The sequence below is a fragment of the Mus musculus genome, chromosome 12, assembly GCF_000001635.26.
Source record: "Mus musculus strain C57BL/6J chromosome 12, GRCm38.p6 C57BL/6J".
In the NCBI taxonomy this organism is placed as follows: domain Eukaryota; kingdom Metazoa; phylum Chordata; class Mammalia; order Rodentia; family Muridae; genus Mus; species Mus musculus.
Window position 1 is genome coordinate 82,393,800 of NC_000078.6, and position 17,827 is coordinate 82,411,626.

Consider the following 17,827-nt stretch of genomic DNA (forward strand, 5'->3'; position numbering starts at 1 on the left):
TGCAGCAAAGGAGCCTAAGGTAAGTGTGGCTGAGGAGAGAGAGGCCCTTGGGAATTCACCTTAAACATAGCAAGGACCATTTATAGTTAACCTTAGGAATCTATATTGAGATAGTGTAGACAAAGGTCCTTTTGAAGCGAAACAAAATATTCTAATTAGCTTAAACCAGGCCTTACCTTTGAGAGTTTGACGTCTGTGTCATCTAGGTCAGTGACCCTCTTAACCTTGTGGCACCTTGAATGTTAAAGTGACTAAAACAAAGCTGGTGAGAGGCGCCTTCTAGAGCCTCTTCCTCCTCACTGTCTTCCCGAGGACTCTGTTTCTAATACTGCAGCCTTGATTACTGTCTGTATCGCTTACCTCCCATCTGCAGTGAATCACAGATAATTACATGGTGAAGACTCAGTTCTCACCCTCACAACTCGTTCTAGATGCTTCTAATTATTGGGAGGTTGCCAGTGTGTGTTTGTCTAAAGTTCTGTCGGCTAATAAATAGATCTCTAGATTCTTGCAGGCTCAGGGGCAAGTAGCCGTGCTCAGGCTCACAGCTCTGCTGAGCGTGGGCCTCTCTCTGGTTACAGAGAAACCACAGCTGCTTCCTGAGGAAGAATAATGGTCCAAGTGAAATTAGCAAAGAGTTGCCAGCTTTAAAATGAAAGATATTAAACATTTCTGGATCCTCATAGGATTCCTGGGGGAAGATCTACCAAATCTGGATTTCAGCATTTCTGCTCAGCTTCAGAAGAGGGGAAAGCTAACACGATCAAATGAAAACTACACAGCTGTCAGCATTCAAGCCAGACAGCTCACAGTGACAAGAACAAGTGCCTTTGTAATAGTGTGTAATTAGGCCTAATGTGTGCACGGGGAGTGTGGGGCTTCCCTTGTGCAGTCAGAGAGTGGGTGTTGGCTGACACCTCCCTTTGTCGTGAAGTGAGGCAGGTAGTCTTCTTGTAGAGATAAACTTGTGACAAGCATGCATCATGTATAGCTTTTCCATCTCACCTAAGTACAGTTTCTAACTGTAAAGCCTTCACTTGCAGATCTGTCTATCCCATTTCTATTAGATGAAGACTTTTTTTTTTCTAAAAGTAGCTGAATATCTTAAGTGAAGCCCACCCCAACCCCTTTTAGGGGAAGATGAGCCAAGGTCTCATTCTGTAGGCTGTTAGGAGACTGAGTAGGCATCCGGGATAGCCTAAAACTCACGGTGTCCTCTTGCCTCAACTCCTGAGGGAAGCAGGGCCATCAGCTTACTTTGAAAGCACTCTCACATTGTATCTTTTCTCTTGAAAACTCACATAAAACATTTTCTAGTGCACAGTTTCGTGGCCGACTCAATTTTACATCTTGTGGAAAGAGGGATTGTCACCTTAGCCCTGTCAGGCTTGGCTGATGGTGCCAGGAGTGATCTTGAAGACTGGCGGATGACATACAGCCTCTTTATTTCCTCCCAACTTTTGTTGTTTTAGGAACGTTTTGGTATTTTTCTTTCTGAGATTAAGATTAGTAGATGCATACAGATGTTGCTGGTTATTTTTCATGGGCCTACTTTTTTTTAGCTCTGTGTATGCAAAAGCAGTGGTGGGAGCAAGCTTTCTTAGGTCAGTCTGACGTAAAGCAGACAGGAAAGGGCAGTGTGCTTCTTGCAGAACCACAGACCAAAACCAGAATATTTGGACCAAAGAATAGCTCGGTTAAAAAACATGATTTCCAACTATTGTGGCAGTTCTATAAAAGTCATAATTGGTATTGATGTTTTTATTTCAAAGGTATGCTTTCACTCTAGTCTCACGATGCCTCACACATGGCCCATCAGATAGTATTTGCTTTATTAGAAAGGACTTGTTTCTCAAAGGCCATGTATCTCCTGACATTTCCCTGATGGACTGTGTATGTCGCCTGCAGCCATTCTATCTCAAGTGGAGGACACATCTGTGTTCTGACAGAATCTCTGTTCTGAAAGGTTGTGTGATTATAGCAACCTGCGCACTGGATATAGTCTGTAGGTATTTAAAATAGCTTTTATTCTGGTGTGTGGAACATTACAGTAAGCCAGCATGACTAACCACCATGATCTTACAGTTAGTCTCCTACCTGCTAAAGAAGTGAAGTTGAAACTTTAAGGTAAAAAGAGTCTGCCTGGAAAAAACTGAAGTAAACTAACAAGTTGACTAATTAAGCAGAAGTTTGTGTTCTTTCTTGACCAGAATGAGGATTGTCTTAACTAACATGCGCATCCCCTTTCCTTAGGACGGGGAACCCAGAGTCTTGCATGTCTGCACTGGACCAGCCCCGGCCACATGTCCCCATGTCCCCACGTCCCCATGGTGTAATAGAAGACAGACATACTGACACACCTCTCATCCTTTGTCCTTTGCTTTGTCTCTCAGTGTGGCAGTCACCAGGTCCAGAGATGTACCTTCTTTTGGACCTCCCATCCCTAAAGGGGTCACCTTCCCCAAGTCAAATGTGTTCAGGGACTTCCTTTTGGCCAAAGTGATAAATGCAGAAAATGCTGCTCATAAATCAGAGAAGTTCCGGGCCATGGCGACAAGGACCCGCCAGGAATACCTGAAAGATCTGGCAGAAAAGAATGTCACCAACACACCTATTGACCCTTCTGGCAAGTTTCCATTTATTTCTCTGGCCTCCAAGAAGAAGGAAAAGTCTAAGCCTTATCCAGGAGCTGAGCTCAGTAGCATGGGGGCCATTGTGTGGGCTGTCCGGGCCAAAGACTACAACAAGGCCATGGAGTTCGACTGCCTCCTTGGGATCTCCAGCGAGTTCATCGTCCTCATTGAGCAGGAGACAAAGAGTGTGGCTTTCAATTGCTCCTGCAGAGATGTCATAGGGTGGACTTCCAGCGACACCAGCCTCAAAATCTTCTATGAGCGGGGAGAATGTGTGTCGGTGGAGAGCTTCATTAGCGGTGAAGATATCAAAGAAATTGTCAGAAGGCTGCAGGTGAGACTGCTGTAACCATGCTCACTCCTGGGGTTTCGCAGACTAAAGCCAGGGCACAGAGGCCTGGGGCAAGATTGGCTACTCTGGCAATTCCTTTGCTGATGAGTGAAGCAACACAGTTTATCTGACGTTCCTGCTTTCCATTGTTTGTTGAGGAAAAGTAGCAGCCCTGGGCGGGTGGGATGACATGTTGTCTGGGGTCTTGTGCTGGGAAGTCACCTGCACATAACCCAGTCTCACTGCCCTGGTGGCGGGTGTTCCTGTAGTTGCTGAGAAAGCTGTTTAATAAAGCTGTCAATAACCCACCATGGATTATTTTTTAAGGACCGCTGAAAGTAGAATACAGGTTCTTTTTGCTGCCAGCCTATCCCAGATTTTTCTATGTCAGGAAAGCCACTGGTCCCTGTGGAGGCAGCCAGTGTGTTGTGTTTTCCTACCAAATTAGAGACTAGGGAAGAGGACTAACCAGCCTGCCCTCCAACCAGCTACCGGATGTTCGGAATAACTAAAGGCAGCATTTTCTTTAATGCCAAGTCCACTGTTAATGATTAACTGAGTACCTCTCATTTCCTTGTCTAGTTTGTTTCAAAAGGTTGTGAATCTGTGGAAATGACTCTGCGAAGAAATGGGCTGGGGCAGCTTGGCTTCCATGTCAACTATGAGGGCATTGTGGCGGATGTAGAACCCTACGGCTACGCATGGCAAGCAGGGCTGAGGCAGGGCAGCCGCCTGGTGGAGATCTGCAAGGTAGCAGTGGCCACCCTGAGCCATGAACAGATGATCGATCTCTTGAGAACATCAGTCACAGTGAAGGTTGTCATTATCCCTCCCCATGACGACTGCACCCCACGGAGGTAGGTCTGAGTTTACGGCTGCTGGGCCACATGGGACATCTCTTAGTAAGCAGAGTAGCCAGAGAGAAATTGTCCTCTTGTGAGGCTTATGGTTCCTGCGTGGAAAGTCTCCCGCAGAATGCAGTCCAGACAAGAGCTGCAACACCCATCTTCAGCATCTCGCACCGGAGGCCTGTAAGCAGAGCACATCCATCGAGGCTGTCTGAGTGTCTGTTCCTGTGGCATCGCGCTCATGCTGTCCTCACTCCCATGTACCTCACGAATGTTCAAAGCTCAATGGTTGCTTTAATCCCTGCTGTCTGGCTCTGCTGAGCCCGACTTCCAGGCTTTTTTTCTGGCAGCATCTGTGGGGCCAGGAACGGGCTTCAGATGACTCAGTGCTGTGCTTCATGCCTGACTGCCTTCTCTAGAGGGAAGGCTGGAGCCTCCTGCCTGTTCAGCTCCTGGCAAGCCAGCAGCACTGACCAAAACTTCACGTCTTTGTTGCTTGATTGAGCCAATCTAATCAACTGTTTTTCTCCTTTAGACTTAGCAAATATTTTTGTTGGTTTTAAACAAACAAAAAAAAAAAAAAAAAAAACTTGTAGCCAGTTGTTGCTGTCATGTACCTTAAATCCCAGTACTAGGGAGCCAGAGGCAGGTGGATATCTGAGTTTGATGCCAGCCTGGTCTAATTAGTGAATTCCAGGGCAGCCAGGGCTACACAGAGAAACCCTGATTGGAAAAAATCAAATTAAAAAAGAAGAAGAGAGAAAAAAAGTTGTATATTTTTAGCCACTACTTTCTAAGAATTTGTCTTAAATTTTGTAGTTAAAGCCAAAACATAACTGGGTGATGGTGGCACACGCCTTTAATTCCAGCTCTCAGGAGTCAGAAGCAGGTGGATCTCTGTGAGTTTCAGGACAGCCTGGTCTACAAAGCAAGTTCCAGGATAGCCAGAGCTGTAAGCAGAGAAACCCTGTCTTCTTGCTAAAAAATAAAAATGCAAAATACACACAACATCTAATTAATTAACTAATAATTAATCATAAATAAATACTGATAATTAATCTAACCAAACCATAGTTCTTTTTCTCCCTAAAATGACTAGTCCTAGGTCTGAGCACTCATGGATTTATGATTAGCAGATGGTAGACTATAAATCATTATTGTGGGTTATTTGTGCCCCTTAAAGACTTAAGTGAACTTCAGTTAAAAAAATCAGTCTTTATTCAGAATAGCATTTATTTATGCCATTTATCAGGTAGGCAGCCTGGGGGTTGTGTGCCTGTGTCGGAATATTCTGGGGCCATTCAGTCTGAGCAGGTTAAGGAACACTCTTTTATATAGCTGAGTTAAAAAAAAAAAAAAGATGACTCCACAGATCTTTTTGGTTTAGTCAATCTGAGATGGGTGAGTGTCCTCAGATCATCCTGTCTGTGTCTCCGTCCAGGACAGCAGGATCTGCTGACCCTGCCAGCTTTTCTAGAGTCTCCAAGTCCATTGTCACTTACATTAAGTGTTCTGCTGACCTGGGATTCACATGGTGGTTCAGAGGGCAACTGGGCTCTTACCTAGAACAATCTCTGAGTGCCCGGCTCTCCTCTGCTGTCACCTGACTGCCCTCCTTTGAGTTCCCTAAACAGGAGACAGTTTCTGTAGTCAGGAGAAAGTGTCTCAGCTCTCAGAGTCACAGACACAGTGGCTCTGCTCTTTTCTCTATGTTCCAGGTGTGTATGGGGAACTGGAATGAAGCAGTTGTGAGGCCGGACAGAATGGAGCTCCCATTGCCATCAAACTGAGTCATTGTTATTAGGAATCGAGGCCAGCGGTGAGGGGTGGCTTACTGGCCATGCTCATCTAGGCTGGGTTTATCTTCCTTGGAGTGTTACGGAATACCATTGGCTGAAGTTTTACTTCAATGTTATAGGTCCTAGAGAAAAACACAGTTCCGTGAATTAACACATTTAATTCTTTTAGCCATCCTATGAGGAGATACATACGACCATTGTTCATGTTGTAAGAAGCCAGGGAGGGCCCGTGTGATAGCTCAGGGAGTCAGGTCACTCCCACTGAGCTTGATGGCCTGAGGTTGGTCCCTGGGTCCCATGTGTCAGGAGGACACCCCACAGGTGTCCTCTCACAGTGTCCTGCTGCACAGTAAGTGCATAAATAAACACATGAATAAATAAATAAATAAATAAATATGATAAATCTTACAAAAGAGGAAGAAACTTAAGTAAGTTTTCAGGCTCCTCTGGCATCAGAATCCAGGTGTAAGTGCTGTTCTGTAGGTAGGCACAGACCCTTACCCTGCACATCAGTGTAAATCTGTGCCATTCCTGGTTCATGGTGTTATTTCTCCCACTCGCCTCTTTGAAGTGACCACCATGAAATCTGGAAAAGGCTGCACTGGGCCAGATGGGACAACCCATTCTGACATCAGAGCAGGCAACTCCTCTACCATATGAAGGAGCCACATCTGTCTTCCACTGGGAACCAACAGCCACCCTCTCCAGGCATGCACTGCTGCCTGCACATGTCAGGTGCTAGGCTGAGAAGCTGGGTGCTGCGCCCTAGCCCTCCCCGCTGGGAAGCTGGGTGCTGCGCCCTTGCCCTCCCTGCTGGCTGCTCTGTGCAGGTGGGAAATTGTGCACTGTGCAGATAGATGCCTTTGGAGGCCTGAAAAGCTGTTTGCTCCTGCAGAAGTGGCTTCAAAGGGAACAGTTGAAGCATTAGCACCTTGCTACAGTTTTCAACAAAATAGGATGGCTTCTGCTTCTGTCTCTTCCCTCCGCACTTCACACTCCCACTGCTATTTTCCTAGCAACTAATTACTCTGTTCTCTGAGTAATTACTCTCCTCTTTGTCAGCCTTCCTAGAGCTTTGGGTAGGGTGGGCCAGGCCTCCTCAAAGCTCACTACCCAGTGCTGTTCGGTTCTGGCAGTTGCCTAGACCTTGAGATCATCCTAGGCAGCCACACAGCGACTGTATGTCAGGCCTAGAGTGTGTGTGCACATGCAGTTTGTAAAGGCAGCTTTTAAAAATGGAAGTTAGCTTGACAGCAACCCCTCCCCCCAAAATATTTAAATATTATAAAATCAAGGACCTTTTCCCTATTCTTAGGAAACAGGCCAACCTTCCACAAACTGTAGTTTGTTTAAGAGAAGGGACATAAAGCAAAGCCAAATTCCTGAGTCCCTGCCGTGTGCATGATGGGTCTTGTTTCATTTTTCCCAGTGCCCACCCTTCCTATGGCTGCTCCATTTTTTAATAAATGAGTGAGACAAACAGAAGGCACTGCTCAGAGAAGACAGCACAGTGAAACGGTGCTGAGGGCCTGCCAGAAGCCTCCCAAGCGCCCTCATCCATCCCAGCCCCAATGGGTGGGAAGGCCCCTCCCTGATCTCCAGTGTCTGTGAGCGCTGGGACTCGGGGCTGGTGGGTTGGCTGAGGCCTCCGGGTGTGCAGCCTTGTTCTGCGGGGTGCTGCTCTGCAATCAGGGGCCATTCAGAAGCTAAAAACAGTTACATAAAAAGACCAAATTATCTTTAGGACTGTTATTTTTCTTGCTGGGGATTTGAGAGTCACATTATCTCTTAAATAAGAATGGGTTGCAAAGTGTTTTCTTGCTTTGAAAGTGAGAGCATGTTGCCTTTGAGCTGGAATTCCTGCGTCCAAATCTCATTCTCCAGATGAGCTCCATCAAAAGGAGTTACAGACTTCCTTAGAGCCCAGTTCACAGCCAGGGACCCTGATGTTCTGAAACATTAGTCTTTTACCGTTAGGCTTCAGTTTGCCCTTTGGTCACATTAAATACTGAGATGCCTGCTGACCACAGGCCCAGATGGGTTTCCAACAGGTGTTGGCAGTTCCTTTGGTCATAGGCTGCACTTGTAGATGGGACTCATTGTGGGTGAAGGATGTGCAGAGAGTTAGAGATATTCTCTAGTAAGAAACTACAGTAAGCCACGCCTGCAGCTGCTGTTCTGTAGGTTAAAGCCTGCTCTGTCTCCCCGTTGTGGACTCGCCGTGGTATGGCTAAATTAGCACACATCCTCTTCCTGCAGTCTGTCCTATAGTTACCCTCACTTCCACATTTTACTACCAGGAGGCCATGGAGAGCTTTTCATGACTACTTACATATGGCATTAACACTGCCATTAGTTCTGTCCTTCAGGGGAGTGTCCACTCTTGCTTCACCTCTCCTTTTAGGTTTTACAGAAATAGGTAGGATACAAAGCCAGTCAGGTGGTCCCCTGCCATGAAAGCAGTAGGAAATGCCTGCAGTCTGGTTCTCTGTGAACTGTATGCGATTCATAGAAGTATAAGATATCGCAGTCACTTCTCAGTGCTAACTATATGTTAAAATACCATTTCAGATATTTTGGGTAAAACAAAGCATCTCAAATCAATTGCACCAATTTTATTTTACTTTTTAAAATTAAAATTGCAACTTTGGCTCATCTGTGCGGCTCCCCCCATTGCCTTGGACTCAGTCTACATTGTCTCCAGAGTGATGCTTCACAGCTGCTCACCCCCCTTCAAGGCTTCCCTCCTGCTTCTCAGACCTCACAGTCCCTGGATTTAATGATGGGATCCTGATGCAGGTTAATACTGTCAAGGGATAGAAGAACAGACAGAATCTCTTTCTCGTTGTTTAGATATAAAGAATGGAATGTGGGTTCCTGAGGACCCACAGACAAAGCAGAAGTGACAGGACCCTGTGTCTCTGGCCATTGATGTCACTCAGGAAGATTCCTTCCTTTGAAAAGAAATGAAGTCTGATTTCAGATAATGCTAAGCTTTCCATGGGGGGCTAAAAATTATTGCATTTCTGTAACAAGTTTTCTTCCTCCTAGGCTAAATGAGCATCTCTCAGTGGGCTTAGGGATCTTTCCTGGCTTTATTTCTTGACTCTTGGGGTCCCAGCCCATTTAGAGCTGCCCCCCTCCCCAGGTACCTACTTGGAACTCTGAGGGGAGATGTGCAGCTGCTTGTAGTCTGCTTGCTGCCCGCTCTCACTAGCTGCCTGCTCTGTGGTCCGTCCAGCTGCCTTTCCCGCCTTAGCTCTCTCTCCATGCTCCCAGCCGACCTGGGGCCTGTTAGGTTTTACAGATTCCTCCTCCCAGTCTCCACAGTTGGGGCTGAGTAAAGGAACACACGTGTGATCCTCTGGGGTGTGAGTAGGCTGTGAGAGGAAACCTGCAAGGGCCAGAGACTAAAAGCCTGTTAATGGGGGTCATCCTGTCCCATCAGCATGACAAGGCGCAGTAGTCATTGTTCTCTCCTGGTCCTTCCTCCTAATAGGAGTTGCTCAGAAACCTACCGCATGCCAGTGATGGAGTACCAGATGAATGAAGGCATTTCCTACGAGTTCAAGTTTCCCTTCCGGAATAATAACAAATGGCAGCGGAATGCCAGCAAGGGTGCTCATTCGCCCCAGGTTCCATCTCAGCTGCAGAGTCCCATGACCTCACGACTGAATGCTGGGAAGGGAGATGGGAAAATGCCCCCTCCAGAAAGAGCTGCCAACATCCCTCGAAGCATCTCCAGTGACGGGCGCCCACTGGAAAGGAGGTGAGTGCCCTCTCAAAGGTTGCTCTGTTTGAGCCCCACATTCAGATAGCACCAAATACTTAAGCACCAGCTCTAGGCTTCCCCATGTTTCTTAGAAGTAAAACTGAAACACCCATGAGTGACTTCCAAAGCATGCGTGTTTCAGCAGAACATCCAGCCCCCTACAGTGGGATTTGTATGTGCTTTGCTTTTTAATTTTTATGTGATTATCAATAGAAACCCTCATCTCATAGAAGTGCCCAATTGGATTAAAACTTAGATAACAGATCTTAAGTGATGGTAACTATATTATCATCTTCAATGTCTTAGGCAACTTAGAAAATAGAAGTAGTGAGATGCGAGGGTTTGGTTGGATACCTGTGTCTCTATCATTTTGTTTGGAAAAGGCTTTGAGAGCAGTAACTCATAGCACAGTGGATTTCCCATGGCTGGAAAGACAGAAGGAAGCAGTGAGGAGGAGACACCAGTCAGGGAAGGGATAAGACAGTTAATACTGAGGTCATTGAACAGGATGGAAGTCCTGGAACATCAAGAGCAAACTCCAGTCAGACTGAAAGTCAGAATAAACCTCTCCTAAAAAGAGGGTCTGCCTCGACATGCCATCATGGTGTTGCCTTGGTGAACAGTCATGGTTCTGTGAGCTCTGCCACCTTGAACTGGAACCTCAGGCTGATATTAAATTGGATCAAGGTCTTTCTGATGTAAATAACAGTTGGATATGAAGTTGGAAGTCATTGCTGTAGCTGTAGTCCTCTCCATGATGGCACGGGGATGACGTCTCTGAGGTACCTGCTGGAGGAAATGGCCTCTGTGAGGTACCTGCTGGAGGAAATGGCCTCTCTGAGGTACTTGCTGAAAACTTCTTTTCTCCCGCCCTCTCAGTTTGTCCTCACTTCTCCTCCTGTTGCTCACACACCTGGTGATTCTGCGGGAGCTCCTGCAGCTGGGTGTTGTCTGTGTTCCAGAACTGTGGTGGGGAGGAGAGTCCTCATGACAGAGCCTTCTCCTACAGGACAGGCTGCCACCAGCAGTGTCTGGTCACTGGTCACTTCAGGGGCAGTGGGAAGTGGAGGCCTCTCTGTGGAGTATAGCTTTTGGTATATTCTTCATGGTCGTCTAGCCGTGTGTAAGTCCATCACTTAGCCATCTTAGAATACTAGAGTCCCACATAGAAACAGTTTGTAAAGGCTCACACATAAAAGTGGTCTCCTAAAATCCTTCATAGATCATGAAGATGTATGCACAGGGCCTTGCTGTTTACCCTGTAAAAGACTCCTTACCCGGAGTCACGCCATCCCCTCTTGGACTCCTTGTGCTTTCATTATTTTTGAGAAGGAAAAGCCTCCAAGAGATCTCTGAATAAAGTCTTTGTTTTACTCGCTCCAAGCTTGGCTCTTCCTGAGGTGTGTTAACCATAACTTCTGCTTTGGCTCATGCTTTGAAAGATGAACCTAGAAGCAATTGTTTAAAGGGCCCTCTTTATCCTGCCAGCCCCATTTCTTTTTTCACAGAACAGTCCAGAAGCTTTCCCACATAAAATCATTTGAGGTCTATCAGTGTTCCACGTGATAGACCGGTGGGATGTGCAGTGGTCTGTGTTGAATCCAAAATGCAGCAGAAGCAAAAGATTGTAAGTTCAGCATACTGCCATCACGAGGCTCCTTGGTCTCCGTGCTGGCTTAGTTACAGTCTCTATTGCTGTAACAAACACTGTGACAGGAGTAACTTAGGGATAAAAGGGTTTTTTTCATCTTATACTCAAAGGTCACAATTTGTCACTGATGGAAGTCAAGGCAGGGGAGGCAGAGGTTGAGACAGAGGCCTCAGAGGAGGGCTGCTAGCTAGCTTGCTCCTTATGGCTCGCACATATGCTTTGCTTCTCTCTCTCTCTCTCTCCTTTGTATTTTGTTTTCAAGACAGAGTTTTTGTGCGTACCTCTGGCTGTCCTAGAACTCACTCTGTAGACCAGGCTGTGGCTCCTGGTTCTGGGTTTAAAGGCATATGGCAACACTGCCTGGCTCAGCCTGCACCACTAGGACCAGGTACCCAGGGGCAGCACCATCATCTGTAGAGGCAGTTTCTCAACTGAGGTCCCTGTTTACATTTAACTCTTGTTTATATCAACTTGACAAAAGACTAGCCAAGATAAGGGCTTAAGGAATATAGGACTCCTTGTTTCTAAGAGGGACTTTTAGGATTCTAGAGTGGCTTCCTGCATGTGTCAGAACCTGCGCCTGTCTTACCCCACCTAAGGGAAAGTGCGTCTCCCTGGGGGAGGGCCAAAGTTCCCAGGAGAAAACTTACTTCTTTGGGTTGTGGGGGTAGAAGGGACAGGATGAGCCTGAGATTTGGGGGATTTTGAACCCTACTCACTGCCCCTTCTGGCTTCAAGTTGCGTGGGATGTTCTCTGAGACCCCTGCTAGAATCTCAGGTTCTAGGATATTTTGTGCTGTCTCATAGCTATGTTTTCTGGCTATTAGAATGTCCTCTCCAGTTTGAAATGTATGGTAATCTTCTATTGCAAAACACTGTCAGTTTCTTACCCTGGAGTTGCCAGTTTTTAAGTTTAACTTCAAGCAAGCCCATCCTCTTGCCAGTTACACTTGGTGCACATGGACACCCTTGATTCAGAACCTTGAGTTTTCCTTATAGTGGTTTGAGTCCCTATCTTCTGCCTCAGAAAGTTGTGCTGAGCTGTGGAGAAGCCACCTCTCTTGAGACACAAGCCTGCCTGCTGCCTTGGGTCCATCACAGTTCTTTTTGGATAAATGTTCATTTACTACTGTCAGAAGCCCACTTTGTGGTTTTCAGAACCACAGGCCATTGTTTACATTTACAGGACTGATTATTTTCTTTTAATACTTAAGGACACAATCTATGTAACAATAACATACTGGTGTTTGAGGTTCGTACGGAATTGTCAGCTGGGTAGGGTTCTTTGTACATGGCACCATTTGAAATCTGAGCCATTCAGTTTGGATGTGGGAGTTTTATGCTCCCAGGGTCCTTCTGATTGTGTAATTTTATAGTGTTTGTGAACCTTTTAGTTAACAAAATTAATAACAAGATAATTTAACAGTAATAGGTAACATGATACAACTGATGTTTGGGCATCGGGTTTATCTAGAGTTCAAGAATGGGAATGGAGTAGAATCTCACTCGTGCAGCTGCATTGCTGAGTATAAGCACCCTGTGGGATCAGGCGTAACTGCCTGGATCTGAGTTCATGGGCTCTGAACCTAAGCACTTCAAGGGCTTTGGATAAGCAGCGGTCATCGTAGTATATGAAAGAGTTCTCCATTCTACTGAATAAGTCAGATGCTCTCAAGCCTTCACTGTCTGGTGTGAGGTACCGCTGGCCATGAGTGCACTGTCACCCTCACCCTGGCTCACAGCCGAACATGGAGCTTTCCTGGGGCTGAGGCCGTGCTGCCATCCATGCTCTCCAAGCCACTGAGTACTACTCAGCCTGAGCTTAGTTGCTAACATTTGCCACTCCTTCTTCAAACCCTTTCCTTGTTGCTAAGTTTTTGACGTGTTGTGTGTCCCCAGCTCCAAAAGGTCCATGTTCAAGGGGTTGGTCAGGCGGTGCTGTTGGGAGATGCCATGAACATTTAATATGTGAGACCCGATGAGAAGTCTGCAGGTTACTGGGGAACAACGTCAAAGAGGACTGTGGTACCCTCTCTGTTTCTACTCTTTGTTTTGTGGCTTAGAATGTGAGCATATTCGCCAGTGTGCACCCTGCCATCCTGTACCAAGAGACTTAGAAAAATAATGGGTTCACTAGTAGAATTTTGGACCCCAGAACTGTGAACTCAAGGTTTTTCTTTGTAAGTAACATGGGTTTTGTGCTTTTTGTAGTAATCAAAGCTAATGAGTACACTCAACTTCCTAAACCCGAATTTTTGTTGCTTTTAATCACTCTTTCTGCTTAAGTCTGCCCTCATCCCTGACCCACTTCAGGATAATCCCCATCTTCTCTTGAGTACTGAAAGAGGGAGGGAGAGAGGGAGTTGTGTGAGGGAGAGAGTGAGTGTGTTTGTGAGAGAAGGGCCACAGCTCACCTGTGGAAGTCAGAGGACAGTTTTTTAGAGTCAGTTTTCTCCTTCCACCTGAGAATTAAAGTCATAGGACATAGGAGAATTAAAATCATAGGACATAGGAGAATTAAAGTCATAGGACAGGAAACACCTTTACCCATAAGCCGTACCTTTCACCCTTCTACCCTGATTTGAGCTGGAGTCCCTCACTGAGCCTGGATGTGGCTGTCTCAGCTGTAGTCTGTCTGGCCAGCAAGCCCTGGGGATCCTCTGTCTCTGCTCCCCTACAAGGAGGATGGCAACCACTCCTTGCTACAGCTTTATGTGGGTGCTGGGATGGAGCCTCATGTTTGTGCAGCAGACATTACTGACCCAGCCACCATCTTTGCAGCCCTGCATCTGCAATTGTTTTTAAGCTTCTTCCTTCTTGGCTTGAGAGTTCATACTTTTAGAACGTCTAAATTATTCCCAGAAGCCTCCAATTCTGAGGCATAGCCTCCTGCTAGCAGGGTCATGTGATAAAAATGGAGATGTGCCTGGAACCAAGCCTTTCCTGACACTCATAGTTCTGCACAGTCAAGATCAAGTCTGGCTCCCCAGCTTGATTGGTAACATCCCTGAAAGTCAGATGAGCCTTGTCTTACACACACACACACACACACACACACACACACACACACACACACACACACACACAGAGAGTCACTCCCACCACTGTTCCTGAAAGTGTCACATCCGCCTCAGTAACACTCAGGCCCAGCCTGGTCCCTTTCTACTCTTCACAGCTCAGCTCCCATCCATTTTCTGAAAAGTCATTTTCAATTTCTCCAAAACTTTCTTTTCCTGTTTCCGCCTTAATTCCCCCCTCTGGGAATGTTGAGGTCATCAGATTTGCTCACAGAATTTGTTATATTTTATCTTAATCCTATTTGCCAAGGTTCTGATTTAGCCTGCCTTGTTCATCATTATGTTCTAAGAACCAGCGAACACTGGGACACTATCGGGTTCCTGTGAATAATGGAACTTGCACTAATTTGGAAGAAAATGAAAGGGTCTTTTTGTAAAAACAATTGATAAATGCCTTTGGTATGCTAAGCATTAAGGCTGGATTTTAATAGATCTGCTTTCACTTCTGTGTGGTGCTGTTTAGCAGACTTTTATTTTAAAATATATCCTGATAAAACTTGTCTAAATTAATCCCACATGAAATACAAGTTCTTGGTTGAATCTTTTATATGACTGAACCTGAGTTCAGGTGTTAGGTTTATCTTCAAGAGAAAGCAGAAAAGCAGAGGGTGGAGTGTGCCACAGAAGCACGGGGCCCAGGCTCCTCCTCTGTGTCCTCCGTGGGTGCCAGGTGCTGGCATCTGCTGTGGGGCTAGAGTTCCTAAGACTTGCATCTCCACATTGGTAAATGATAGTCCAAGGGTGGCTGCTAGCCAGGCATGCAGAAGGTGGCCCAGCAGCATGGGCTTGGCAAGTCTCCCAGCCCACTTGGATGTACTCACTCCAGGATAGCCCAGGGAGCGACAGGCAAGTGCTCCCGGGTGGTGCCAGGCCCCGGCTCTGAACTGCCAGAAGCCCTTCCTCCATCCAGCCTGTGTTCTCTACCTAGCCTGGAAAACCTTACCACAGGAGCCTCCTCTCTGCCCAGCCACCCGTGTTAGCAGGTACTCTGCCTGGAAATTAGGGCACCAGGGGTGTAGGCTGTACCCCTCGGTAACCACGTGTTGGGGCTGGTTTGTTTTCAGGAACATTGTGTAGTCCTGAGTGACAGTGTCCTGGTTAATTCAGGTTGTCCACTGTTCTGAAAACAGCCCTGATGGCCAGTGCACCAGCAGAAGTCATGGAAATACTACAGAATCCATCTGCAAATTAAATGGGCCTTAAAGCTGATCTCGTCAGTTGGATTTGAGGACGAGCTGTCAGGTAGCATGTGCTTTCAGTGCCCAGCCTAACATGCCATGTGGAGGTCACCCTCTTCCCCCTTACACGTGTACATGGCCCTTCAGACTTTCATCAACCTGGCTTTCTAAAGTCCCATGTCAAGTGCATTTCTTCATCTTGCTTCCCTCTGAACTGTCACATGCTACTTGGGTACCTCTTAAGTATGGAGTCCATCTGCCCCAGCGTTAGTCTTCTTACTCAAGCCTCTCATCAGCCCAGTTGGTTGTTTTTAATCCTCTCTGTGGGTAAAGGCACACGGTGACTGGGAGATGGGTTTTTGCAAAATCATGGCCAGTTAGTGGTGAAGCTGAGATTAGCATTGACCCATCTAACTCTAGAGCCTGCTTCTCAGTCAGCATGCTGCACAAATATACAGCCACTCAATTAAAAATTAGTGAAATGAATTCCTGTTATGGAATAAAAGGGCTCCAGTCACACTCACCAAAGTCAGCTTTATTACACAAGCCTCACACTTGAAACCAAGTCCAGGTTCTGGTATCATCTTTGGAACGCTGTCTTTGGAAATTTGTAATACTGTTTGAACAGGGAAACTTACGTTTTCATTATATGCTAGGTCCCACAAGTTAAGTGACTGGTCCTGTCTACAATTATCTCAGTTTTTCTTTTCCCTCCTCTGGAATCACCCTTAGATAAAAACTGATTCTTGTCAAGAGGCACCCGTGGTGTATATCAGACTGTGAATGCTCGCAGCTGTGTCTGAGCATTCTGCCTTGTTTGGAAATGAACCTTGTAGGAGGCTCATGAAAGGAAGATTTCCAGTCCCTGGCTGAACAGCTGATGGGCTGAAATTGAGGCCAGCCGTAGCTCTTCCCCGAGTACACAGTAGGAAAGCATAAAAGACAGGGCTTTTGGTTGATTGAATGTGAGCACAGCTTGTGTAGAAGCTACTGGGTGGGACGGTCATCATTCTATAACCTTTGAATTGTTTCAGAGAAAGTTCTTTTTACATCATTCTGGAAGAATCCTGGGTGGTGTATATACTGATAAGGACAGATAACTTAGTCCTGTTCCCTGAGTGGATCGAGTTTTAATTGCTAAGTTGTGGCAAAATGCTGTGCTTAATTATGGACTGGGGTATCTAATTTGTCAGTCACCCTGCTATTTGAAACCCTTTCAATTGTTTTTACCATTGGCCCTTGCTTGCACTTGGGTGGCAGAGGGCCTTGTCTCTGTGAATATATCTAGGCAGCACTGTCACTTTGGAACTAAAAGAAGGAAATAGAAGTATAATTAATCCTAAATACTCAGGAACTATGTTTCCACTAACCACTTGGGCATTGAGAAGTCCTTCTTTGATAGATTGGTAGGTTGTAATCAGTGACTGTCTGGAACACTAGGTTTTAAGATCACTTCAGTACACACTGGCTGCGGGCCTGTGGGTTCATCCATGGAAAATGAAGGGCATGGATTATGTTATTACATACCTGGGATTAGGTTTGGTAATTTTCTTTTGTATAATTTAATCCTTTGAAAATTTCACACAGTATATTTGATCATAGTCTTCCCTCTCCTACCCATAGCTCCTCCCAAATTCCCTCCCTTCAATTTCATGTCTTTCTTTTTCCTTAAGAACCCATCAAGTCCAGTTGATGCTGCCCACACACTGAATCTGAGACATTCCACTGGAGTGTGGTGTACCTACCAGGGAGCACACTCTTAGAGAAAACTGATTCTCCCACTCTCAGAAGCCATCAACTGTTTCTATTTCTCCAGTGTCTTGATTTCCTTTCCCTTGCTGTGAAGAGACACTGTGTCTAAGGCATCTTATATAAGAAAGCATTTTATTAAAGGCTTGCATATAGTTTCAAGGCAGAGAGCATGGCAGCAGAGTGGGCAGGAACACAGGGGTAAAAGCTGAGAGCTTATCTGATCCACAAGCAGGAGGGAGGGAGGGAGGGACGGAGGGAGAGAGAGAGAGAGAGAGAGAACACTAACTGGTAAAAGACATGAGCTTCGAAACCTCAAAGCTCACTTATAATGACATCTCTTGTCCAAAAAGACCTACTAACCCTTACCAAGCAGTCAAACATGAGTCTCATTCAAACTAACATACTCAAGGGTAGGAGCATATGAATTTCTTCTCCCTCCATGCTAGAGTATTTTCCTGGCTTGATCATGTGCAGGTCTTATACAGGCAAACACAGGTACTGTGAGTTCATGAACACAGCTATCCTGCTAAATCCAAAAGACAGTGCTCCCCTCCGCTCCTCCCTGACCTCTGGCTCTTTATACTCTTTATACTCCATTTTCTGCATGGTCCCTGAGCTTTGGGAGCTAGTTTGATGTTCTCCTTGTGGCTAAACACTCCATAGTCATTGTATGGAGTTCCCTTTGACCAGTTATGAGTTTCTGTGTTAACCACTGCTTGCAACACAGAGAAACTTCTCTGATGAGTTCTGACAGCTGCACTGCTCTAAAGGTGAACAGATAGAAAT

At 46.0% G+C, this 17,827-nt stretch overlaps 1 protein-coding gene across 22 annotated transcripts in view; it reads left to right on the plus strand.

The window, feature by feature from the left end:
- The window catches only part of Sipa1l1 (signal-induced proliferation-associated 1 like 1), a 282,410-nt gene that overhangs the window by 224,423 nt on the left and 40,160 nt on the right, over nucleotides 1-17,827 (plus strand). For all 22 annotated transcript variants that reach the window (XM_011244060.3, XM_011244067.3, XM_011244068.3 and 19 more), the window contains 3 exons: nucleotides 2,394-2,967; nucleotides 3,547-3,821; nucleotides 9,111-9,380. In XM_011244060.3, coding sequence (XP_011242362.1) covers nucleotides 2,394-2,967; nucleotides 3,547-3,821; nucleotides 9,111-9,380 — 1,119 coding nt within the window. The remainder of the gene's footprint in view (nucleotides 1-2,393; nucleotides 2,968-3,546; nucleotides 3,822-9,110; nucleotides 9,381-17,827) is intronic.